At 41.1% G+C, this 24,497-nt stretch overlaps 1 protein-coding gene across 13 annotated transcripts in view; it reads left to right on the top strand.

The window, feature by feature from the left end:
• Nucleotides 1-24,497, top strand: part of ptk2aa (protein tyrosine kinase 2aa) — a 53,199-nt gene that overhangs the window by 4,741 nt on the left and 23,961 nt on the right. For 6 of the 13 annotated variants that reach the window (XM_068734355.1, XM_068734353.1, XM_068734354.1 and 3 more), the window contains exons 1-10: nt 12,342-12,957; nt 14,524-14,768; nt 15,666-15,835; nt 16,502-16,589; nt 16,928-17,007; nt 17,360-17,422; nt 19,645-19,699; nt 23,515-23,655; nt 23,836-23,913; nt 24,026-24,133. In XM_068734355.1, coding sequence (XP_068590456.1) covers nt 12,834-12,957; nt 14,524-14,768; nt 15,666-15,835; nt 16,502-16,589; nt 16,928-17,007; nt 17,360-17,422; nt 19,645-19,699; nt 23,515-23,655; nt 23,836-23,913; nt 24,026-24,133 — 1,152 coding nt within the window. In that variant the 5' untranslated portion in view covers nt 12,342-12,833. Of the gene's footprint in view, nt 1-2,498; nt 2,690-9,052; nt 9,080-12,340; nt 12,958-14,523; nt 14,769-15,665; nt 15,836-16,501; nt 16,590-16,927; nt 17,008-17,359; nt 17,423-19,644; nt 19,700-23,514; nt 23,656-23,835; nt 23,914-24,025; nt 24,134-24,497 lie in introns of those variants that run through there. The other 7 variants (XM_068734351.1, XM_068734347.1, XM_068734346.1 and 4 more) reach the window with 4 other exon arrangements.

Raw genomic sequence — 24,497 nt, 5'->3', positions numbered from 1 at the left:
GCAAAAACAAAATAGAGAGATGAGGCAAACGGAAATTGTCCCAAGATGCACGATATGCCTAGATTTCTAAACACACTGAAACATTATCATTGTACCTGAGCGTATAGCAAATGTGTGGCTCAATCTTCTCTTATCAGATCACTGGGAGCAGGTTTGTTTTGCACCCCACTGTGCTTGTCCATTTGTTCATCTCAGGATATGTCTCACACACCAAAGGCACTTTACTCTCTGCAATGTTTAAAGACAAGGAAGAAAATATAATAATTTTTTTGTTGGTTGTGTCCTTGTATTGAGTGTGACTGCAATCCTGGTTAAAACATAAAGCATTGAAGTTGCACAAGCCAGGTTCTTTACACACACACACACACACACACACACACACACACACACAGAGAGAGAGAGAGAGACTAAGGCAGACATTAGTGTCTGCTTGACCAATCATATGACCTCATCGCTTCTCTAGAATCTAGATTCATGTGCAGCCACACACACACACACACACACACACACACACACACACACACACACACACACACACACAAGAACCACAGTCATAATAGAACAGAGGGAAACACACATGCACACACAGATCAGCAGTGAAACACCTGGATACGAGCCATAGGTATGACATCACACACACACACATTCACTGACTGGTGTGTTACTATAAACTAGTTTTGCTGAGGTCAGATGTGGGTATAATGCCTCAGTGTCTGTGTGTGTGTGTGTGTGTGTGTGTGTGTGTCATTAGTCACCAGCAGGGACTCTGTTGTAACAAAGGTTCATTGAAGAATAGTCTGTCTTCCTCTCTGTCAGTCTGCTAAAATGTTTTTATGAATTTTAAAGTATTTAAACATAAATGTCAGCAATGGTAAAAACACAAGAAAACTATCACAGGCTGATTTTAAAAATAAATGGTTTTAATAATAATTTTTTTCTTGCTGTTTGAAGCTGATGGGATAGTTTATGAACTTTAATATGTTACAGCATTATATACCAGGTAATAAACAATCTGTTACAGTGGCTGATTTGTTTATTTTCCCAAAGTGTAACTCATGGATGGACAATGAGCTGTTTTATTCATGTTTTCACGTTCAGGCCGAGTAGAGAATCACTTTAATCCTATATATTTAGGAAACATTGTGACAGGGAGCAGGATTGCTCTCTAGACTCCATCGCTTGAAAATGCATTACCACTAGAGGGCGATGTTTACACACCAACTCATCGAGCATCTGAGGGTTTAGGTCCACCCTCTAAATGAGAGTCAGAGTACACTAGGGGTGTGTAAGTGTGTGTGACATCTTGGCCTCCTAATCCAGTGCTCCATTAATCTGCTTTACTCCTCAGCAACTCTCGTCCTGTCTGTCTGTTTGCTTGCTTGTCTATCAAAGGACGTCTCTTGCACACTTAACATTTGAACCCGTGTTTTATATTGTCAACCATTATTGTCTCCCATCTTTATTATTTACAATCAGTTTGAAATACCAAAAAAAAAAACGCCAGAGATTGCTGACCGTGGCTAACATAATTGTTTTAACACTTTCACTCCATACTGTGATCGTCATTATTAGTCCCGTACATAATCAATCTGCTGCATGTGTGATGCAAAATGAGCTTGAAATTAAAGTGAAAATTGTGAAATTGTGATGAGGCCATGAGTTGTAGAAACTACAGCAAAAAGTAAACTTTCTGCATCTGCACGGACCAAACATCATATTCCTATCACTTATTTCAGGTGTTTTTCAACTAATCATGTATTCTTTATTGAACTTTTGAAGTATTCAGTTGGGTTTACCTCCCTCTATATAACCCTGCATGTGATTTGATTTCAGTGTAATTGGGTTAAATGTGCAGCCATTATACCAAACAAAGTCAGTGGAACAATTCACTGTTATTCTCTGCGTGGTTTTGTTCTGAAGATTGATGATTTCTGTCCGACACCGTTGAGTTAATATTGCGTTATGACTAATCGAGTAGCTCCTCGGGGGTGCATTTGTGAGAGAGAGAGAGAGAGAGAGAGAGAGAGAGAGAGAGAGAGAGAGAGAGAGAGAGAGAGAGAGAGAGAGAGAGAATAGCCAAAGGCAACACAGCTCTCTCTCTTCTCCTTCTTCTCCCTCTTCTCACTCTCTCTCTGTCTTCTCCCCATGTATGATTTCCTCCTCACTTTCTCCTCTTTTGTCCCCATATAGTGTTGTTCTCTCTGTTTTTTATGCCTCCTTACTTCCTTGTTTCTCACTTCTTTTCATGAAGTTGTTGCATCATTTCTTTCTCTTGCTCTCCCTCCCTCCTCCTGTACATCTGGCTCCCTCTCTCCCCCTCCATCCCTCTCCTGGGAGACAAAGACACCCCCTCCTGCTTCCTCCTTTTCCTCTCTTGCATCTCCCTCCCCCTTTCACAGTCATAAGCTGCCTACTAGCCTTCTCTCTCCCTCCCTCCCCTTCTCTTCTCTCACTCATGCCACTGTGCATCTGAGAGTCAGCCTACTAGCAGTAGTAGTAGAGGGAGGAGGAGGAGGGTTGTGAGATTAAGCCGACATTAGCCATCATTACTGAGTTAGCTGGCTAGCACATCTCAACACTCGCCCAAAGAACACAGAAACCTGGAATTTGGGCTTTTCCCAATTTAGCAGTCTGTCGGGGGGGATTACTCTCTTCTCTTTGGGACTTTAAATGGAAGGACTATACCATGGTAAGACTTAGAAAACATACTTTGCTGTGTGAATGTATGGTTGCATGTGTGTGCACTGTACTTGTGTATTTATGCATGCGTCAAATTATGTTCAGGATGTGTGTTTGATGAGTGTGTGTTTGTGTGTGCAAACACATTTGTATGTGCCTGTATCTGAGCTGTGTGTATCAGAAGGGTTTAGTTCTAGTGTGGTTGTTCATTTTGGTTTCTTACTGTCTGACTTACAGCAAGAAGTATTGATGATGAGTGCAGCTTTATGCTATTTATTATAATAATAAGTATGATGATAAGGAGAAGGTGGAGGAAGTGGTTTAAAAAAGTATTATGAAAAAGGATTGTTGATTAATGTAGTTACAATTACGATGATGTCAATACTGAGGAGGAGGAGTTAAAAATGATTTGCCAATTTAATTGACAATTTTGATAACTGATTAATTGTTTCAGTAATTTCTTATGTACCAAACATTTTGGGCTTCAGAATCTCAAAGATAAGATAATCCTTTATTGGTCCCACAGCGGGGACATTTACAGGATTACAGCAGCATAGTGATAATGCAAACAAGAGACACATTACTGACATTACCATTAACATTACTTAACATCATTGTATATTAAGCATATTTGGATTTTGGGCTGTTGGTCAAGACAAAATATTTAAGGTGTCAATTTGGGCTCTTGGAAATTGAGCCTATTAATTCTCCAGACCTATTATGCTCTGACATGTTATAGACCAGCTGATTGAGTACTTGAGGTAATAAATTGCAGATCAAACTATAATGAAAGTTTGATACTTTCAGCCCGAACTGAAGCCATTCCAGCATTTATCTGGTTCTCCATCCGCCTCCCTTATGATGAAGAATCATGTTTGTGTGTGAAAAAAGGAGATAAGAGTGTTTGGTTGACTGTATGTAGGAGGCTTCAACTTGAAGTGTACATGCGCAGTGAAGGGGCTTAGCTCTGTGTGTGTGTGTGTGTGTGTGTGTGTGTGTGTGTGTGTGTGTGTGTGTGTGTGTGTGTGTGTGTGTGTGTGTGTGTGTGTGTGTGTGTGGGAGGGAAGCAGTATGTGTGAGATGATATGTGTGTCAAATTAGTGGGTTGTGTTTGCATACACGTGTGCACACATGGCTCCATGTGTAGGTGTTGGTGTGTGTTTCAGTGATCTGTGTGTAAACGTTGGCATGAAATGACAATCCCCCTGTGGGGTTTACTTTCTGGGTTGAATCATCTATATTTCATTATGTTTTAATATTTACGTCTTGGTTCATAATTGATGTGAATTTGCTAAACATGACGCATCGCCGCACACACACACACACACACACACACTTTTTTCAACTGCAAATTATGTGGTTTATAAGACAAAGTTTTCACTCGGTTTATCTCACTTCAGTCCATTTCTGATATGCTTATAGCCAATCAACTAAAATATTTATCAACATCATCAACTATATTCAACACACAATTCAACTAATTTGTGAATAAAAGATTGTATTTGTATTGATAAAAAACGTTAGGAAGTTAAACAGGTCAAATTCACTCTCTAGTATCTGTTTTATATTGCTGTGATAACATCTTCAAACTGGGTTGATTAAAGTTTCTCACCAAAAACTACATTTTTGCAAGAATACAAATGAACATATCATGATAACATTAAAAACGTACTTTAGACCAATAGTTATTTTTACTGAATGGAGCTTGAATGCACCACAGTGTAACTCAATGGAACCTCCATGCCAGACCCGTAAGGCTCTCAACACAGATTAGTTGTTCACAAAGTATCATGAGACAAGCAACTAGAAAGCATTAATAATGATCTTCACGTCGCATATTTATGCTGAATATAGTGAGATGAGGATGGGCAGTACAACTTGTTCTGAATCTGCGGGCCACACGGCTCCCTGGTCATTTTCTATCACCAAAATGCTCACACGCTGCACAAACCGACACACACACACACACACACACACACACACACACACACACACACACACACACACACACACACACACACACACACACACACACACACACACACACACACACACACACACTCTCTCACACACACACACACACACACTCACACACACTTTACGTGAGAGGAGAATTCAATGAACACACAAGCAACGTGTCTCACTGCAGGAATCAGGACATCATAGATATCATAGCTTCTTCACTTCTAATGGTTATGAAACCATGATTTATATAATCCCAATATCCCTAATTGCAATATTAATAGTTTATATGATAAAAGATAAATACTTGCCGTTTGTTTCTGATATAGAAAAACTCCACAAAAATAAATATGATGAAAGAACCTGACAATAGGAAGAATTATAAAGTGTTGTAAACCATTTGATCATAGTTAATTGTACATATATTAGCACGAGCGTAGAGCTGAGTCAGTCATGATTGGCTTTCATCAGCCAATCAGGATTGGGTATTCATTTGTTAGGCATGTAAACCAGTCCCCTAGTGTTTGCACTCATACAAAATGAAAGAGGAATTCCATTTTTAATGTTCCATTTGATTTCCTTCTGACTCTAAAAACATGTTTTCAATGCACGTGTAAATATATGGTGAAACCCACAACAGGGACTGCAGTTTAGTCATTAATGTCAGATGTGTTGTGATTTATTTTAAAAAACAAAACAGATGCTGGTATAATTTGAAAAATAAAATAAATTTAGAGATATACTCACCAGTCCATTTGTCCTAAATCTGTTGTGATGCATTATGCACAGTGTGTCTGGTCTGGTGTGATACATTAACATGTGTGCCGCTCCAGTTGGCCTGTTAGCTTTATCACTGCACCTGAACTACACACACTTGAGTGAATGTGTGTGTGTGTGTGTGTGTGTGTGTGTGTGTGTGTGTGTGTGTGTGTGTGTGTGTGTGTGTGTGTGTGTGTGTGCTTTTTGCAGATAAATGTGTATGAGCAGTCATGCGTTCACGTGACCTTATTATGTTACAAGCGTGTAGGATTTATCTGGAGTATGCATCGTGTGTGTGTGTGTGTGTGTGCGTGCACGCAATATATTTTTTATGGTGTTTGTGTGATGGGCTTTGAATAATTGCTCGACGTTTATCTGAATGTAAATATTGAGAAAATGCAGTGCTAAATTGAGTCATATAAACAGTGAAAACACTGATTTGTCATCCTTAATATAGATTTATTAAAGATATTATGTGTCACTTTTAAAGTCAAAACTGTCCTCAAAACATGTCCCTGCTAAATATATTTTCAAGGACAAAAAAAATCCTGATTCTATGAGTTAGCGTGACTGGCAGGTGTGATTGGTGCCTCGGGGTTTACGGTGTTGCGTCGTTAAGACTGCACGCCCCAGTAACGCCCCATTGTCCATAGGGTCACGCGCGCACACACACACACACACACACACACACACACACACACACACACACACACACACACACACACACACACACACACACACACACACACACACACGTACACGTGCCAGCTCAGATTTAACCATTAGATACAGAGCAACGAGGCAGAACAGCTGACTGCTCTCATCAGGTTAATTCAGTTGATTCTTGCAGGAGAAGTGTTTCATTTTTTGTGTGGAAAAAAGAACATCTGGCTCTGCTGCTCCAGAGTCGTTTTGATCTTTCACTGTTGCGTTGAGCTGCAAAAAAACAGTTTTGTTAAATGTTCATACAAAACTTGAACTTTTGTATGAACACGGAAGCTGTTGTCAGCAGTCATCAGCTGCTTCAGCCTTTCTATTTTAAATGTATATCCAGAGCAACACAAAGTGAATCTATAACGTCTGGACATGAACAAGGAATTTTGGACACAAATATACAGATATAATGGAAGCTCTCACAAAAAATATCTTGAAAAACATCTGGTTGTGATGTTAAAATTTCATTGTGATGATGGGAATTTGTTCTTCTACTGTACACACCTTTTCTTTCTCTTGTTTTTTTATATTAATGTCAAATGCGGTACAAAAACTATTTTTTTAACCTCTCAGTTTAAGAGGATATTGGCTTTAATTAGTAAACGTTTCCATCACTTACTGCAGCAGAGGAACACATCTGACTCTCTGACCTCCCTCAATCTGAATCTGAATGTAACTACTGATGTGGGACCAGTGTTTTAGACATCATAACATAGCAGACTCTCTCTTGATTATTCCGTCTAATTACAGTTCCCAAAAACCTGTGGTTAACGTACAATTCTACACAGTTTGCAGACATGGAGACTTCCAACAGTGTGTCTGTGTGTAGATACGTGGGTGAGATGGCAGTTAAGAGTGCCAACAAGTATTAAACAAGTGCAAAATGCAAATCAGAATAAAAAAAAATTCAGATTGAATTATCCAAATTTGTTTAGCAATTCTTTTCCTTCTTTTTCAGCTAACAGAGCTTTAATGGTGAGGGGAACTGTTCGTTTTTTGGCATAAGACTGACTATATTTGCGCTGCCTGATCTCTTCTCTGTGTTTTTCTTTTACTCCTCCACAGTAGCTTGTTTAGGTCACAAACCCACAGTGGGCTGGCTGGAGTTACTGAAGTAGCATTATTCACGATGTACCTTCAACAACACGACATGTTGTGCGGTATTTCTCTGTAGATCTGAGAAATACATACTTGCTCTCCTCCTGTGTGTCTGGGTCCTGAGGACAGCTTGAAGAGCAGGTGTTTTGTGTGTATGTGTGTGTGTGTGTGTGTGTGTGTGTGTGTGAGAGAGAGAGACTCATGGACCTCTTTGATATTTGTGCAGTGGAGGCTGTTAAACAGATTGGTATGTAATTAGCACCATGCTAGCACTCCAGTGGGATGTGCTATAAAGACAAAAATCACATAGCAAACTAAAGTTACCATTTTTTTCCAACACTGTATAACTAATGATGAAACACAAAGTGTTTTAACTAATTATTTGTATAAAGACGGCAACGTTTTTTTCCCAGCTCTTCAGGTGCTAATCTTTGTTTTTCAGACATGTAAACGCCACAGTCTCCTACGGTTGGTAGTCTAGACTGTAACAACAGCTAGGCTGAAGATGTCAGGCTACGTAGCACTTAGCTTACATTAACGTTTACAAGAGAGACAGAAAGATAAACAGTCAGCGAGAGCATCCATGGGACAGATGGGGGGTGCAGGGATCGGATCTATCGACTGTAGATGTCATTATAGACACTTTGAGTCTCCAGATCTGTTTATCACGGCCCATTTTATACGTTTAGGGTGTGGTTTAGTCATTTATTGGTCATATATGGTTGTTTTTGACCTAATCGGCAAAAGGATGATCTATGGCAACATGAGATGAGAGGAAATTATCGTGCTTGAAAATACAAAAGCCAGCATATTTTGTGGGGCAGCAGGCAGGCTCCACTTGCATTGTGACTTCCCTGCAGGCCATTTGACGCTATGACAAGTATGTTGTAAGAACCTTTCTACTGTATTTGAATCCCACTACCACACACACACACACACACACACACACACACACACACACACTAACGGTAGTGTCCTGGTTTCATATTACAAAGGGTTTATCGATCATACACACAGCATGAGTCACCTTTCTGGTATTTCCTTTTGGGATGTGGGTTTTCTTACCGTTACATCATTTTTGTTGACAACCCCGGCTGTCATTTCAACCAGTGTGTGTGCATGTGAGAGTGTGTGTCTGTGTGTGTGCATGCTCACCCAGCATTTGTGTGTATATCCGGGTGTCTAGGCACTTAGGCACTTATCCTCCTGACCTCTTCCTGCACACAGACGTATCACTGCTCTGACTGGGTGTGATAGGTCTGAGTGTCAAGTTCTCAAAATGCTTCTCCTGGGCTTCCTGTGGGAGTCTGGGAGCTGTAGTATCGATGTAGTGTAGTGTACCGAGCTACTTAATATATTAAGAGCAGGAGTTTTTTATTATTATTATTATTTTACCAGGTAAGTCCTATTCAAATTAGAAAATCTATTTTTCCAAGGGAACCCAGGCCAAGACATCAGCAATAGAGTATTTCAAACAAGATACACAAAACCATTTAAAACACACAAAACAAACATACAGGATTAGACTTTTACTTTCAGCTTACAACCAGATGGACATTTTGTGTAGTATTTAGCATTTTAACATCCAGCTTTGTGTTGAAACGTCTTTTCTCTTCACATCCTCCAATGCAGTATGCACAGTACTCATTAAATATGTGGCATTGAGTACATACAGTGCAATGTGTCTTCTGCAAAATACCGATGAACGCATTGATGCAGAGTGAGGGCGAAGTCTGGTTCTCTAAAGATACATGTGAATGACCATTATGACTTCTTTATTCAATGGCTCATAACTAACCACACCAGCTAACTCTACGTTATCTCTGTGTCTGTCTTTCAGATATCAACAGGATTGTCTACTACACAGGTGAGTCGCTGACCCTCGTGTTTTGTACGCTCCTGCTGGAGCACTGATGGTCACTCAGAAGCTTCTTTCACTGATTCAGAGTTTGTTGTGCGGTCAGGTCTCCACAAAGACGCCTTAATGGGAAACAAATGAGGAGTATTAGTGTGAAACTCCATTCAATGACCGTGGGAATACTTTGATAAATCAATCTGAACACACCGACTGCTTACTAGCCTTCTCTGTTTCTGGAGCTTTCAACCGTGTCTTCATCAGAGAATTAAAGTTCATGTCATGACGGCTGAGCCAACTTTAAATTTGAGTGTGAATACAATGAGATGCAGTTGAATTCTCCAGAAATGGAAAAGAGTAGGAAGTGGACCTTGAGGTAAGTTTATTTTTTATCGAAGATGAGAAACAGTTTAATTTCAGTATTATTTTATTTCCTGGAAGGGATAAAGTTCCATGATTATATGATTACTCCGTATACATATATATTGAGGAAAAATCAAATCAAATCCAGCTTTTCACGTCATTTTAATTGCCTTTCAAATAAGCAGAAAGTGTGAACATGCTTTGACCTGAAGGCCCTCTGTACTACACTAAATAGTAGATCACTTACATTTACTGTACCCAGATAAGTAGTAAAGTGGCAACATGAGTCAACATTGGAGGGAAGCTTATAGATTACACATGAAAATAGGTGCGTGTGTTTTATTGTTTGCGGCAAGATACGCTAATTGCACATATTTGTGTGAGTCATATTGTGTGTGTGTGTGTGTGTGTGTGTGTGTGTGTGTGTGTGTGTGTGTGTGTGTGTGTGGGTCTGTAAGACTATTAAACAAGCAAGAAAACAGACACAGAGTGGGCCTATCTATCTATCTGAGTGTGGGTGTGTTGGTGTAATTAGTGCAGACGGGTGAGGGAGAGTGTGAACATTGTGTTAGTGGGACTGTGTGATGAATCTTCACACTGTAGATACCAGAGACTAAAAATGCTCTGTGAAGATAGCTGAAAGTCAAAGTTTAATAACTCCCAATAACCTGAGGGTACTGAAATAATATAAGCAGCGAAGTATATGTATGTGTCATCAGGCACTGAAGAAAGGCCTCGCTGGCCGGTGGATGAATTAAGTTTCCAGTGTCCTGCAGTTCCTGTTAGCTCTCAGCTGTGAGGAAGCCAGAGGATAACAATGGAATAGTCTGTACAGAAGCAAAGTTGTTCAGGATGTGTTAAGGGTATGTCCTTTGTGTGTACCGGTGTTTTTATGGTTCTGTGAGCCAAATTAAAAGACTCTTTTGTTTACATTTTGTTCCTGCATGCCTTAGGTGACGTCTTTCAGGTGTGGGGTCTTCATCAGTAGGGTGTTACTTTTTCATTGGACCACTGATTTAGCTATTTATTTGTTTTATAAGTATGTCCAGAGGGAATGCATTTCAAGTGCATGTCCAAATATAATTTAGAAATATAAAATAATATAATATATAATATCTTTTTGTTATATTATTTTTTCAATTAATATGAAACCAGTACATCAAAATATAGCACACCATAAATAAACAGTAAAAACAAAAATACACAGAAGGAAAACAACATAAAACAACAACATAAATGCTCATCCATCTGTGCTGCTTGTTTAGAACATTTTTATGTGGCACAGCAGTTAGTTTAAAAATACATTTAACACTGTAAAGTGTCTGTTTTAAGAACAATTAAAAGTTATTTACAACCTCATTACAAGCTATTACAAATCAATAGGGGGAGCTGTAAAATGGACATTGTGAGTAGTTAAAGGGACGTTGACATGCAGGTATGTAAACAGTGTTATTGTTCCATGTAGTTCTGTCAGGGGAAGCAGTAAAAGAGTAATCTTGTAGAATTAAGACTGATGTGGATTAGAAGCAGAAAAACAATTGATTTATTTAATTTATGAGTTAAATACGTTTATAATTTAAACAGCCTTTGAAATTTAGCTTCAAGGCAAGGGTAAGAACACATTGATTGGTCTGATAACACATATGCAAGGACACATCAAAGTAGCTGTTACAGTTCTGAGATTTACCTGCACCTTTGAATGTTGTATTTGCTTTCAGTAGATGGTGTTGTGTTTCCCTCCCCTGCTAAAACAATTACGTGTTCATAAACACACAGAGAATGAGAGACAGAATTTGGTACAGTCCCAAAAGAGCGCTTCCCATTCATGGCGACATCCGGCCCTCCGACAAAAGGCTTTCAATAGTACACACACACACACACACACACACACACACACACACACACGCACACACGCCCACCCTTATAAAACCCCCTGCTCCCACCAGATTTTCATAACAAAGGCCAATGCCTGAGATAGAGCACAAATTATAGGAAACCCACACGTGCACACACACACACACACACACACACACACACACACACACACACACACGGTACCATTAAGTTCTAACATTGCTGTGTACGTGTGTATTTGTGTGTGAGGTCTGTTCAGTTCTTCAGTTAATACGTTCGGCCATATAAATGTCCATTTGAGTGATGGAGGCTGGCATCTGGTCAGCAGCAACGCTCGCGGTGATCGCTGCCACTCGAGATGAGCCTTCAGGGCAGCACCCCGATCCCTCTGAGAGCCAGAGAGCCCCCCTCTCTGAAGTGGCGCTGATTACTGTTCCTGTCCTGGTTTTGTTTTTTGTTTTTTGCTACTATCTTCAGGGAATGAAATAATTTAGACGTGTGTGTGGTAGTATCTTAAAATAGTTAAATAAAGAGATTGCTTATTCTTTTTCTTCGTTGCTTGCATTTGCGATGGCAGCAATATTGGTACAACATAAGGGCTGCTCTGAGGTCAGCTTCGTGAACAGAAGTGGGAGGTTTTTTTGTTACGTTGAAGACTATAGTAAGATTAGCATATTAATAGTTTCTAGCTCCTCCTGCTTCTCCAGCAGCTTTCTCTCTCTCTCAATCTCTCTCATTCCCACTCAACTTTCTTTCAGTGCTGCTGCTCTCTCTCTGTCTCTCTCTCTCTCTCTCTCTCTCTCTCTCTCTCTCTCTCTCTCTCTCTCTCTCTCTCTCTGTGTCTGTGTCTGTGTCACTTTGTCCCACTGTTCTGTTTCCCTTGTTTTTCAGACTCACTCTTCTCTCTCACTTTCTGTTTCCAGGAGAAGAGCATAGCTTTCTGTTTGTGTATCACTGATCACAGTATTTGTCTCTCCTTCTCTGCCTCGGCTAACTACCTGATGTTGGATTTGCCTCTGAACTTTTGCTCTGAGCAATGGACGCTTCACTCTTCCAAGGCAACTGCGTAACTATGGAGTGCAGGCATGGAGTAGAAATTGGGCAAAAAAACAAACAGTGAATTGTCATCAGAGAGGGGCCACTGAGGAGTAGAAGTCTGTGGATGAAGCTAACTTTACATCTCTGGGGATCGTTCTTGCCTTGTGTGACTGTAGATAACAGGAAAGGATTAAGAAGAGAAACAACAACAAGCTTTTTTATTTTTCTAAATGTTCCCTGTGTTTTTTATGGCATTTTCACCCTCTATACAAAGTGTCATCGGACCAGAACATTGAGATTCACCCCTCTGGAAGTAACTGTTGGCTAACAAAGCTGTCAACAGAAGTGGGAGACAAAGATTTCTGCCTCGGAGACGGAGTGTGTGTGTCTGTGTGTATGGGTTGTGTGAGTGTGCTCTTGCAGTTGTGTCAGGACCTCAGTGTGTGTGTTTATTTATGTAACTTCTGTATACGAGAAGTTCAGCGTGTGTGTGTGTGTGTGTGTGTGTGTGATGCGAGGCTGTGAGACCGCTGGCTGTCTATCTGTTCTCGGTGCAGACAGACACAGGGAGGGACAGACATGTGTTTCCATGACTATGAGCGGCTGTAGCCCCTTTCCCATGTGTTGGGACAGAGGTATGAATGAAATCTCCTTTGCACACACACACACACACACACACACACACACACACACACACACACACACACACACACACACACACACACACACACACACAAAAAACACACAATCAAAAGTAGCAATCCCCTCCACAGTGTGACATCTGACTCCATGGGAACTGACTTGGTGTACAGCCAAAGCTACCGTTGCTTGGCATTAGTAGTGAGCGTATGTGTGTGTGTGTGTGTGTGTGTGTGTGTGTGTGTGTGTGTGTGTGTGAGAAAGAGAGAGACACATGTTTAGGTGCTGAAAGCTATCAGAGTGATTTGTCAATAAAAAGCTCTTTACCATTTACAATTGGCAGAGTAGCATGGAAGTACATATTTATCTCACTGTGATATATCCCTCAACAACTCTACAGTCTCTCCTCTGAGGTGTGTGTGTGTGTGTGTGTGTGTGTGTGTGTGTGTGTGTGTGTGTGTGTGTGTGTGTTTCAGTCAATGCTCTCTCTCCGTCTTTTCCTCTCAGCTGTAATTACCTGCTAGAACATATCAATTTTCCTTTAATGGAGGAGAGAGGAGGAGAAGCACAGGACTACAGGGAAGCAGAAAAAGAGAGAGAGTGAAAGAGATCTCACCATCTTCTTTTCTACACAGTGTCATGATTACAACAGCGCACACAAACACGCACACAAACACGTCTTGCACATAGACACAGAGGAGGTAGTTCACGTCGGGCATTCCCAGATGAAGTTGCCGTGAAATTGCAGGAAGTGTGTCAATGTCATGACTTCTTATTCAGGAAAAACGTCAGCCTGAGGCGCATTGTCTCTGTGTCACAGACACAGGTGGTTACATATAGAGCCTTGACCCTGACTGTATCTCTCTTTCTCTCTCTCTCTCTTTCTTTATTTCTCTCTCTGGTATTTCATTGTTTGGTGTTTGTCATTTTTTTTTTTTCCCAAAATGTTGCCAAAGAACGTCATATCCCAAACAGATATTTGCCGCACAAAGTTTCTTCTTTTCAAGTCCACAGCATTCCAAGTGCATCAGCTTGTAATTGACACCAGAGAAAAGTCCATTATTATTACATTATACAAACTAGAACTGAAACAATTAGTTGATTCATTGATTAGTAGATTGACAGAAATGTAATTGGCAACTATTATTATAGTAGATGACATGTTTCCGTCATTGTTAAAAACAACAAGTGGAAAGCATTCTCTGGTTTCAGCTTCTCAAATGTGTCCATTTGCTTCTTTTCTCACTTTTATGTCAATGTAAACTAAATATCTCTGTGTTTTGGACTGTTGGTTGCACATAACAAGTAATGTGATGATGTTACCTTGTGCATTAGGATATACAGTATATATTAACCAAAGGATTAATCAATAGGAAAACCAGCAGATTCATCTGTGATGCAAATGTTAGTTACAGCCGTAATTTGAAGTCATCATCTTGGCCTCTGAGTAACTCGTACGGGCATTTTATGTGTGTGTATGTGAGGCAGTAGTGAATGTTTGCTTAGAGTAAAAAAAACAGATCTTTTCACTGATGTCTGATCTGCTCTCTTCTCCTGCCCAGAATATGACAGACACCTAGCGGCTGCAGTGTCAGCAGGGAAAACCATGGCCACGGCCTACCTGGACCCCAACCTGAACCACGCCGTCCTGGGAGGCGCCAAATCACGACTGAGCGCGGGGGCATCGGACCGAACCATGGCTGGCTCCGTGGACAGGGTCCTGAAAGTCTTCCATCACTTCGAGACCAACACTGAACAGAGCTGCTGGTCCTCCAATATCAGATATGGAGACGCAACGGATGTCAAGGTAAGAAGAGACACACACACACACACTTTTATGTCCCACCACATACTGAATGTATATATGGGGAAAATTCATTAAAAATGACAAATGTCAACCTTTTGGTGGCGCTAGAGGAGTCAGGAAATGACCACAGTCAGCAGAATTCATCCTCCAGGTTCAGATATTTTAATCTGAAGCGAAGTATCTTTAACTGCTCTGATATGGGATTCTCAGCAAATACACATAACCTCAGGTCATGCTCTGTGTGTGTGTGTGTGTGTGTGTGTGTGTTTACTTAGCGCTATGCTTTTTAGATCCACTCCCATGATGCAGAAACTACTTAGCACGGCTCAAACTTTAGTGGTCGTACAGGATACATCACTCCAAATCTCCTCTCCTTGCATCTCCTCTCTCTCTCTTTCTCTCTCCTTCAGTATCTAGGTCAGACCCCCCTAGCGTTGTTCAATACACATGCTTGTGTGAGCATTATTATGCATGTGTGTGTGTGACGTCTGTCAACTTGTTTGGGTGGGAACGTCACGTTGAATTGCTTGAATTCACCAACACACACACACACACACACACACACACACACACACACACACACACACACACACACACACGCACACACGCGTAGGCTCATGCCCTCATTGACCTGATGCAAAATGCAAAAACATTAGCACAGTTGGCTCAATGAGGTATGAGGGACTGACTTCTCTGTGGACTCACTGCACTGATATACATGTGTTGACCTACCACAGATAAAGGGGGAACTGCTTTGTAATTTAGCCCAAGAGTAATATCTGCGGAATGTACACTTAAGAGTTAAATCTATTAATGCATCTTTTATTTTTTACTTAAAGTTTGTGTAACTGTGCAGTCGGTAGAAAAAAACATAAAATTGTTACTCTTCGTTTCCAGGGAATCATCCAGAAGATTCTTGACATCCACAAAGTGCGCTGGACGTCGTGTTTCGGCCTCCGTCTCAGCAACAGCCAATCCAGAGACCAGGTGCACTGGCTCCACCCCGATATGGGCGTGTCCCATGTCAGGGAAAAATATGACCAGGCACGACCAAATGAGGAGTGGAGGTGAGAGAAGAGCGTTATCTACTGAACAGTGTCATTGTGCTGACGTAGCATCAAACTATGCTGAAGCCTGTCCATTGTCACCGCTTCGGGCTGCGAATAAAGCACGCTTTACACAGAGCTGCTGTTTTGCTGTGATTTAATTGGCTAACAGGCAGAGTTGTTGTAAAAAGTTGTCAGACCAGAGTTTGCTCTGTAAAGTAAATTTATTGTTCATTATTCAGCCGAGTAACTTCAGTCAAAGTCACTGTCTCCTCAAACAGCTAGCATCAGCGGTAGCAGAGTAGATTTATCGCAAACAACATTAACAATAATACGACCCATCTGTTGTGTGTGTTTGCGTCGGTCTGGCAGTTTGGATGGTAATGCACTGGTATATATTACCTTTATTGTGGCGGTCTGGGTGCTAATGCCATTGTGAGGTAGAGACCTTTTGCTCCGTGGCCATAAAAAGAGAGAGAACCAGATGCCGGCTTTGTTTGGCTAAGTCAACAACTGTCTCCGTCCGTCTCTCCTCCACTGATTTTGCAATCAGTCTTCTTATTTGCATTCTTGCATATCAATCGCCTCCTCACCTCCTTCTGTCTCTTCCTCTCCCTAACTACTTCCTGAATCCTCTCTCTTCTTCTCCTGCTCATCACTTTCTCTTTTTCTTCTTGTCCACTGTAGGTATGAGTTAAGGATCCGGTATCTTCCAAAGGGCTTCGTGCAGCAGTTTACAGAAGACAAACCTACACTCAACTACTTCTACCACCAGGTACACACACACACCCACACACACATGCACACACACACACACACACACACACACACACACACACACACACACACACACACACACACACACACACACACACACACACATATTTAGTGTTCTGCCAGCAGCGAGCTAGCAGCTGAGGCATATGGCACTGCTTGAAGGACTGTGTGTGTGTTTGCATTCTGGTAATCTAGGTCACCAGGACCGTGTGTGTGTGTGTGTGTGTGTGTGTGTGTGTGTGTGCGTGTGTGAGATGGATGGCTTGACATGTGTTAAATAAGCAATAAATGTGTTGATGAACATATTTTTGTGTGATGTGCGTTTGCGTCCCCCAGGTGAAGAACGACTACATGACAGAAATCGGGGAACAGGTGGAACAAGATGTTGCTCTAAAACTGGGTTGTCTAGAAATCAGGTGGGATGTGCTCTCACTGCTGAACGGTGGTTCTGTTAGGACTTTGTGTATGAATAACTCAAAGTGTGAACAACAAACCACACACTACTGTAGTTCTTTATGTTCAATGTCTATTGTCTTTTTACAACAAGCCAGAATATGTTGGTCTGATCAAGTTGTTTTTACTGCAAATGTTGGTCAAGTTTTGACCTCTTCTGTCTTTTTGGAAGTGAAGTTGTACCAGGAATCCCTGTGCTGCTAAAATATAAAACCTGAATAGTTTTTGGACACATTTGACAAACTTTAAGTTGTGTGTGTGTTCACAATGAATGTATTTGACCTTGTTATCTCTCTGTGTTCTGCTGGTTTCCAGGAGGTTCTTCAAAGAGATGAGAGGAAACGCCCTGGACAAGAAATCCAACTATGAACTATTAGAGTAAGTATTTTCTTCCTGAGCTAAATGCTGCTGCAGCTCACAAACTTTCTGGTACATCACATCCTTCCTCTAACTCGAAATATGTTTTGTAACCCTGCAGAAATAACAGAAAAACAACACAGTGTCACAGTGTGTTTGGTAGAGGGTTCATATGCACGTCCTATAAATCGGGATAAGTGGAAAACAATAGAAATAATTTAAATAAGAGTTTTAGAATTGCACAAAAGTCTGGAAACATTAAAACATTGTTGTTCAATTTTATTGTTTTTTCATTGAAAGCCTAGCTGCAATTATCATTTTCAAAACTGAGTTTATTCAGCCACCCAATCACCTTCGTCATCTTTTAATACTCCTTCATTTTTGATGATTTGTTTGGGCTTGGCTGCTCTGTTCGGCTGTAAGCTCCACGTGTTGATCCACCACCATCTCTCTGCTGGATGGACATCGATGAACATTAACATACTTAACGAGGCTCGGCTCTAACGTGATCACATTCTAATGAGCTCGATCAATGAAGTCTTTCTTTCTGTCCGTCAGCCTAACAAGCTCCCCAATTAACTGAGAAGAATGCCCTCTGTCTTTCCACCAACATCTCTTTGTCTCTCTTCTTCGTCCTCTCAGTCCTCCTCTGTCTGTCTGTCTGTCTCTAGACTCTCATCCTTCACGTCTGTCTGCTTTTCTCCTGGGTTCTAGCTGTCTTTGTTTTGTCTCCCTCGCTGCCTCTCTCTTTCTCTCTGTTGATTAAAAAAAGATGTTGTGTCATGCATAGTTAAAACCAACAAGAGAGCGAGAGGGAAAGTGCTGTCAGGGCTTTGAACACACCAAGCTGACAGTTGGCCGCCGGGGCTCTTGTTAAGTGTCTGTGGTCGATCTTAGCTTATACATTGTGGGCAGTGTCTGTTATTTCACCCATTTCATGTAGAAGTTTTTTCTCACAAAAGACAACAATCTAACTTTTGATTTTCTGTGTCCATAATGTCCGAATAATTCCTTTATTAATTTTCAAGAGGTTTCCATGAAAGAGCTTTCTCTTTTGCATGTGCGCTCTGCAGGTTACGCTTGTAATTAATTTAAATGAATTAACTGGAAGTGTACTAATTGAACACTGTCTCTATTTTCCACCATAATTTGTACCAATTACATAATTCTTTCCAGGAAATCTCTCACACATTATTAGGAACTTATTAGGAGATTACAGACCCATATTCTCCAAGTATATAATAAGATAGTCGCAATAGATTAGGCAAGTTTGTTTTGTTTGCATTTCTACACAGTTGTCTGTCTCCTGGTTGTTATGCAGCCACTGCACATGTGCATGTTTGAGACCAGTTTGCTGTAGTCCTTGTGGTTTGTGAGCTAATGCAACAATTTTTAATCAGTGGGCCTTCATCTGTTGTGCTTATTCTATGAGGCAGTCTTGGTGTGTCGTCGTTCAGAGCCTTTTATTTTCTGTTTGTGCACCCTGTGATGTCCACAGCTTTGATGTTGAGAGCGAGAGAACCGTTTTAGGGGTGACACAGCATGTTTTATCCTTTCATAGACGTGAAGATAGACTGCCCCAAGTGAAGTATTTACACATATGTTTGCCATAGACAGTATAATTAAAGAAAAGCCTGACAACCACAGGGAAGCACTATCTTTCTGTGATTTACGACTATAATTGACTGATATTTGACCTAAGTTGGAGAAATAGGGTGATGTAAGCTCTCAGCCTTTCCCCTACACTCTCTCTCTCTCTCTCTCTCTCTCTCTCTCTCTCTCTCTCTCTCTCTCTCTCTCTCCACTCATTCTCTCCTTCCCCCCTGTGCTTAGTCCTCTCTCCAGAGTTTGAATCATTAGTTAGCTTCCTGTTTTAGCTCTGCACATCTTTCTTTGTCTCTGCGGTCTCCCTCTTTGTACTCCTCCCTGCCTCTCTCCATCCCTCTTTTTTTCTTCTCTCTCTGTTTTTCCTCAGCCTCGTCTCTTAGGAAAAGATGAGTCGTGCTCTGCATTGTCAGCACTTAGTCACGGCTTTCTGTTTTATGTTGCTTGTCTTCAGTTCCCCGTCCCACGTAACAGTATCTGTCTGTAGCTATTGTGGGTAATTTCTCTGCAGAAAAAAAAAAAGAAAATCGGCTGAGATCAGATAAAGACCAAAGTGTTTGTCAATTAACATTCCTCAGTGTAATTACAGCATAGTAATCATTCTGCTCTCTTCCTCTCGTATCTCTCTCTCTTTCCAGGAAAGACGTTGGTTTGAGGCGTTTTTTCCCTAAAGACCTGTTGGATTCAGTCAAGGTGAGAATAATGAGTTTTGAATAGAGATCAAAACAGAGGTGGATCACACACAACGTAATAGGACTCTCCTCTCCTCTTGAAATATTTGTTGACAAAATAGTTCAATAGGAGGGTTTCTGATCAAAATGTGGGCGTCCTGGTAAGTATTGCTCTCTCCCCTCATTCAGCAGCTGCTCTCATATTGGCCCATCCGCTTCACTGGAGTTGCTCAATTACTAAAAAAGTAACCAACGTGTGTGGGTTATAGGCAGCTCCCTACTCTAAGGGAAAGCTCCTTTTGGAGCCAACTTTCTGAACGTGCTACTTGATGTGTTGTCAGACCCGCGCTGGCCTGGCTGACAGTGTGAAACAGTCCAAGACTCGGCAAGAGTGAAACGAAATGTTGGCCAACCAGTTTAGTTTACTGAGAGAATGAATAGGAAAATATGCTACTTCTACCAGAGCCGCTATTTACACATTATATATAGATGAGTGTGATGAATGTAGTTTTCACCAATGAAGAATCACAGTTCTGCAAATCTCATCATTACAGGAATAGTTTGACAGCTTGTAAAATACCTTTTTCTTCGCTTTCTTAAGAGAAGATGAATACCAGTCTCACGGCTGTCCAGTAAATATAACGCTACGGCCAGCAGCCGGTTAGCTCAGCATATTACAAACGCTGGAAACAGCCAGCCTGGATTTGCACTAAAATTTGAAATTTGTTGGTCGGCAATACGGTTTAGTGTTAGAATGGACAGTTGATTTGCAGTTCGGCAGACTTCGGTCGTGGACGTTTTGTATGTGACGGCTGGGTGTGCCCGCACAATGAACAGCATCTGTGTCGGTGATAAATTTACGGCACGCGTTTATAGGGGAGGGTCTTGGTGCGAAAGGAAAGGCCTCGGTGACCCGAAAAGGTCTCGATGTCAGCAGGCGGGCTGACAGATGCTCTGCAGAGGGAGAGAAACTGTGTTTGTGTGTGTGTGTTGTGTGTGTGACCCCGAGGTCATGTTTAAACCCACTTTCTCTTTCCAACAATGAGGAGGGAGGAGGCGGCGTCTCCTTCTGGGGTCCCCCCCCCCCCCGTCTGTCAAGCCCCGCTGACTCCCCCCTCATCACCTACTCTACCTCCTTCTCTCATTTTCTATTTTCTATGACAACACAAGTTCTGCTTTCTAAGATGCACACATGTGTAGTCACACATTGGCACATCTGACTTGATTGTACATGTCTAGACTGGTGTTGTAATTTAATGATGGCTTTATATGTGATACATGCGCCACACATTTAAATGAATGCAAGAAAAAGAAAATGAGTAGAAGTATTTCTTACTTGCTTTTAACATCAATCAATTATTTAGTTTTTCAAGCAAAATTGCCAAACATTTTCTAGTTCCAACTTCTCAATTGCAACAATGTGATGATAGAAGAAATATCTTTGGGGGGTGGACTGTTGGTAGCACAAAAAAAGCGATGTGAAGACATCTTTCGGGAAATTGCGAAGGCCATTGAAAAAAAACCACACACACAATTAATCAATGACTTAAAAAAATACTTTACTTGTGTCTGTCTTTGAGTATTTTTGTATGCATAATTATATTGTACATTAGGAGTTAAAACCTGACACATCTGCTTTCACATACATCTCTTACATACATGGATGTGTGTGTGTGACAGAGAGAGAGAGAGCACAGCTGTCTTTTACGTTTCCGTCGTTCACTCTGGTGAAAGAGAACGGTCGTCATTTAATGGGATTATTCACCCTCAATGGACTCTACTTCCACACACAAACACACACACACACACACACACACACACACAAACCCAGGAGCAGATGGCTATGGTAGTAAACAGTGACTGACGTTAGCTGTGGTGAAAGCTTTATAAAGAGCAAAGTCTGTTCATCAATATTGACAGGCTGAGCAGCAGATTTAGTAAAATGGACCTTTAGTGGCTCTGTAGATCAACGTTTGATCAATCAATGAAGTATCAAGTACTGAAACACAGAGTCTGAAACGAGGGCCCCCTTTCTCAAAACTCTTCACACAAAAACCAAGAACATATACACTAAAGTACAACATATCTTCCATCTCTTGCAAAAACAACACTTCATCATTGTGGCCTTCCTTCTGTGAACAGACTGATGAATGTTACAAAAAAAACTATCTATATTCTGTCTGTGACTGGCCAGCAGAGTGACTTAACTGGTCAGCATGGTGATGGGTTAGGGAGATAGCTACTGGCAGTGCTTCCTCTCAGGAAGGGTGGACACTTTTGACTGACAATATCTCTCTAGGTTAGTGTGTGTGTGTGTGTGTGTGTGTGTGTGTGTGTGTGTGTGTGTGTGGTGGAATTCGAGGAATTAAAACACAGATCCAATCAAGAGCACGGAGAGCACACACATTATATTCTGTGTGTTATGACATCTGTTGAAATGACACACACACACACACACACACACACACACACACACACACACACACACACACACACAGAGGAATATTGTAGATGTGTGTGTGTGTGTGTGTGTGTGTGTGTGTGTGTGTGTGTGTGTGTGTGAAGGTTTCTCGATTCCTTCAGGCTTATTGACTCGACATCTGGCAACAGCGCTCTGTACTGACATGAAGTGCAGATATTCATGCTTTTATTTGCAAATTAATAATTAAAAACAGCAATAGAAATAGATAGTTGTTCAACAAAATGATGAGAAAAAATAATTAAGGCTTAATTGTCATTATATGAACGATCCTGCCCTCAAAGAGTTTAATACAAACTGAGGGGTTGTACACATTTGACTTCCTCCGGGCCTCATTAGACTCACCTAACATCAGTCAGTGGCTTCTGTCTCAGTCACATTTAAAGAACAATAAATCAATACAGTTTGTGGTTTTAATTGTTAACTGTTCATTTATTTAGTGTAGAATGACCTCAATGTGATGAACCAGTCTACTGTAAATCCACAAATGCTTTTTTTAAGCCTGGTTTGTAGTGCACTAAATCCCCTCTAATCTTTATCTTAATCTATATATGGGGAGCTATTTATAGTTACAGAGTGTCTGTACTGTAAATGTGCTTGTGTGAATGTGTATTTTCACTAAATATGCTGTGTGTTTATGTGTGTTCGGATAACACTGTCATCTATATACATTTTACTGCCCTAAATACTGAATATTTGTCCCTGGATATGTATAAAAGCTCAAGATCATATATTGGGGGGGGGGGCAGGGTTGAAAAAGTTATTTTGCCAGGGGTGAGTTCCTCTTCATATAAGTCACAATGTTTAGTATACATCAGATGAAGAGGATTACGGTATATATGACATTGTTTCCGTGTGTGTGTGTGTCGTGTATCTTTATGTCCAGAGAATAATGAAAAGTGTTCCTAAATGGATTTTCTTTCTGTCAGCTTCCCATCTGTCTACTCTCTATGATGTGAGCAACCAAAAAAAAAAAATCAGGTCTGAGAAACTCAACTGTCTCACCATGAGCCTGTATGAGCGCTTCCATATAGAGAGATCTGAGTCACACGACTCAGATGAACGGGCAGAGTGGTGTTTAATTGAGTGGTGACCAGCAGTATTAATGTGTCTTTGTGAAGATATTGATCTGAACTCGATGAAGTGCCGGGTCAATTTAATTGGAACCAGAGTGGACTATTATTCAATCAATGTTGTCCTCCGTCACTCTGCACCCTCACATGCACACACAAACACACCACACACATGCACTCATACCTCCTACTCTTTTCTTACAGAGCCATAGATTTTCTTTGAGTTTAGTTTAATTTTTGTATACATTTTCTTCCCTTACTTTCCCAATTCTCTCCTCTCTTCAGGCTAAAACTCTTCGAAAGCTGATTCAGCAGACATTCAAGCAGGTCGCCAATCTCAACGACGAGCAGTGCATCCTGAAGTTCTTGGAGATACTCGCACCGATCTATCGCTACGACAAGGAGTGCTTCAAATGTGCCCTAGGGGTATGTTTCTTCCACTCTTGGCTTCTGGTTTTGAAGCTCCGGTTCCTTGTGTTAGGCTGCCCCCTTCTGGTGGCATCAGGTTCTGCATGTATCCAAGACGTGGTGTAACGCCACAGAGTGTTACATGATTCATGCCGTGTCTCCCTCATGCCTCGTTGCTCTCGCTTTTCTCTCTAACAGTGCAGCTGGGTGATCCAGGTGGAATTAGCTATCGGGCCAGAGGAAGGGATCAGCTACCTCACCGACAAGGGATCCACGGTGAGTTCACAGATAGCACTTGTTCATTTCATTATGAATGAATATGTTTATATTTAGCCCTGTTTCCATGGTTTAACTTTGACTCTTTCTGTGTTCCTCTCTCTGTCCCCAGCCCACCCATCTAGCTAACTTTAACCAAGTTCAGTCCATCCAGTACTCTGCCATGGAGGAGAAGGACAGGAAAGGGATGCTACAGCTCAACGTAGCCGGAGCTGCTGAGGTATTACTACCCTGTCCAACTGTCTCTTGTATAGAAGAAATGTGCCCGTGGAAAACTCATCGAGTTGCAGCAACTCAAACTTGTAACTTTTGACATTTTAGACACCTGATTTATACATAGTTCCTTTACTGTTTTATCACTATGATAAATAGATAATTCTCATTGCTCCTCCTTTTATGTAATCTACCTTTATGTAGTACACACTTTCCCTCGACCTGCCACAAATACACGTCGAGAATTTCTACTTTTCCCAAGATCAATTTCAACAAGACAAGAGGCTCTTGGGAGAAGTTGATGTACTGAAATACTGGAAGTTTAGTTTTATTTTATTTCTTCTCGAAAGTAAGTGTCAGTGCAGAATATA

Source organism: Cebidichthys violaceus, unplaced genomic scaffold, assembly GCF_023349555.1.
Source record: "Cebidichthys violaceus isolate CVI_PGR_0920_01 unplaced genomic scaffold, fCebVio1.0.p SCAF_63, whole genome shotgun sequence".
Classification (NCBI taxonomy): Eukaryota; Metazoa; Chordata; class Actinopteri; order Perciformes; family Stichaeidae; genus Cebidichthys; species Cebidichthys violaceus.
Note: the sequence above shows the minus strand (reverse complement) of the source record. Positions and strands in the feature narration are given on the sequence as shown.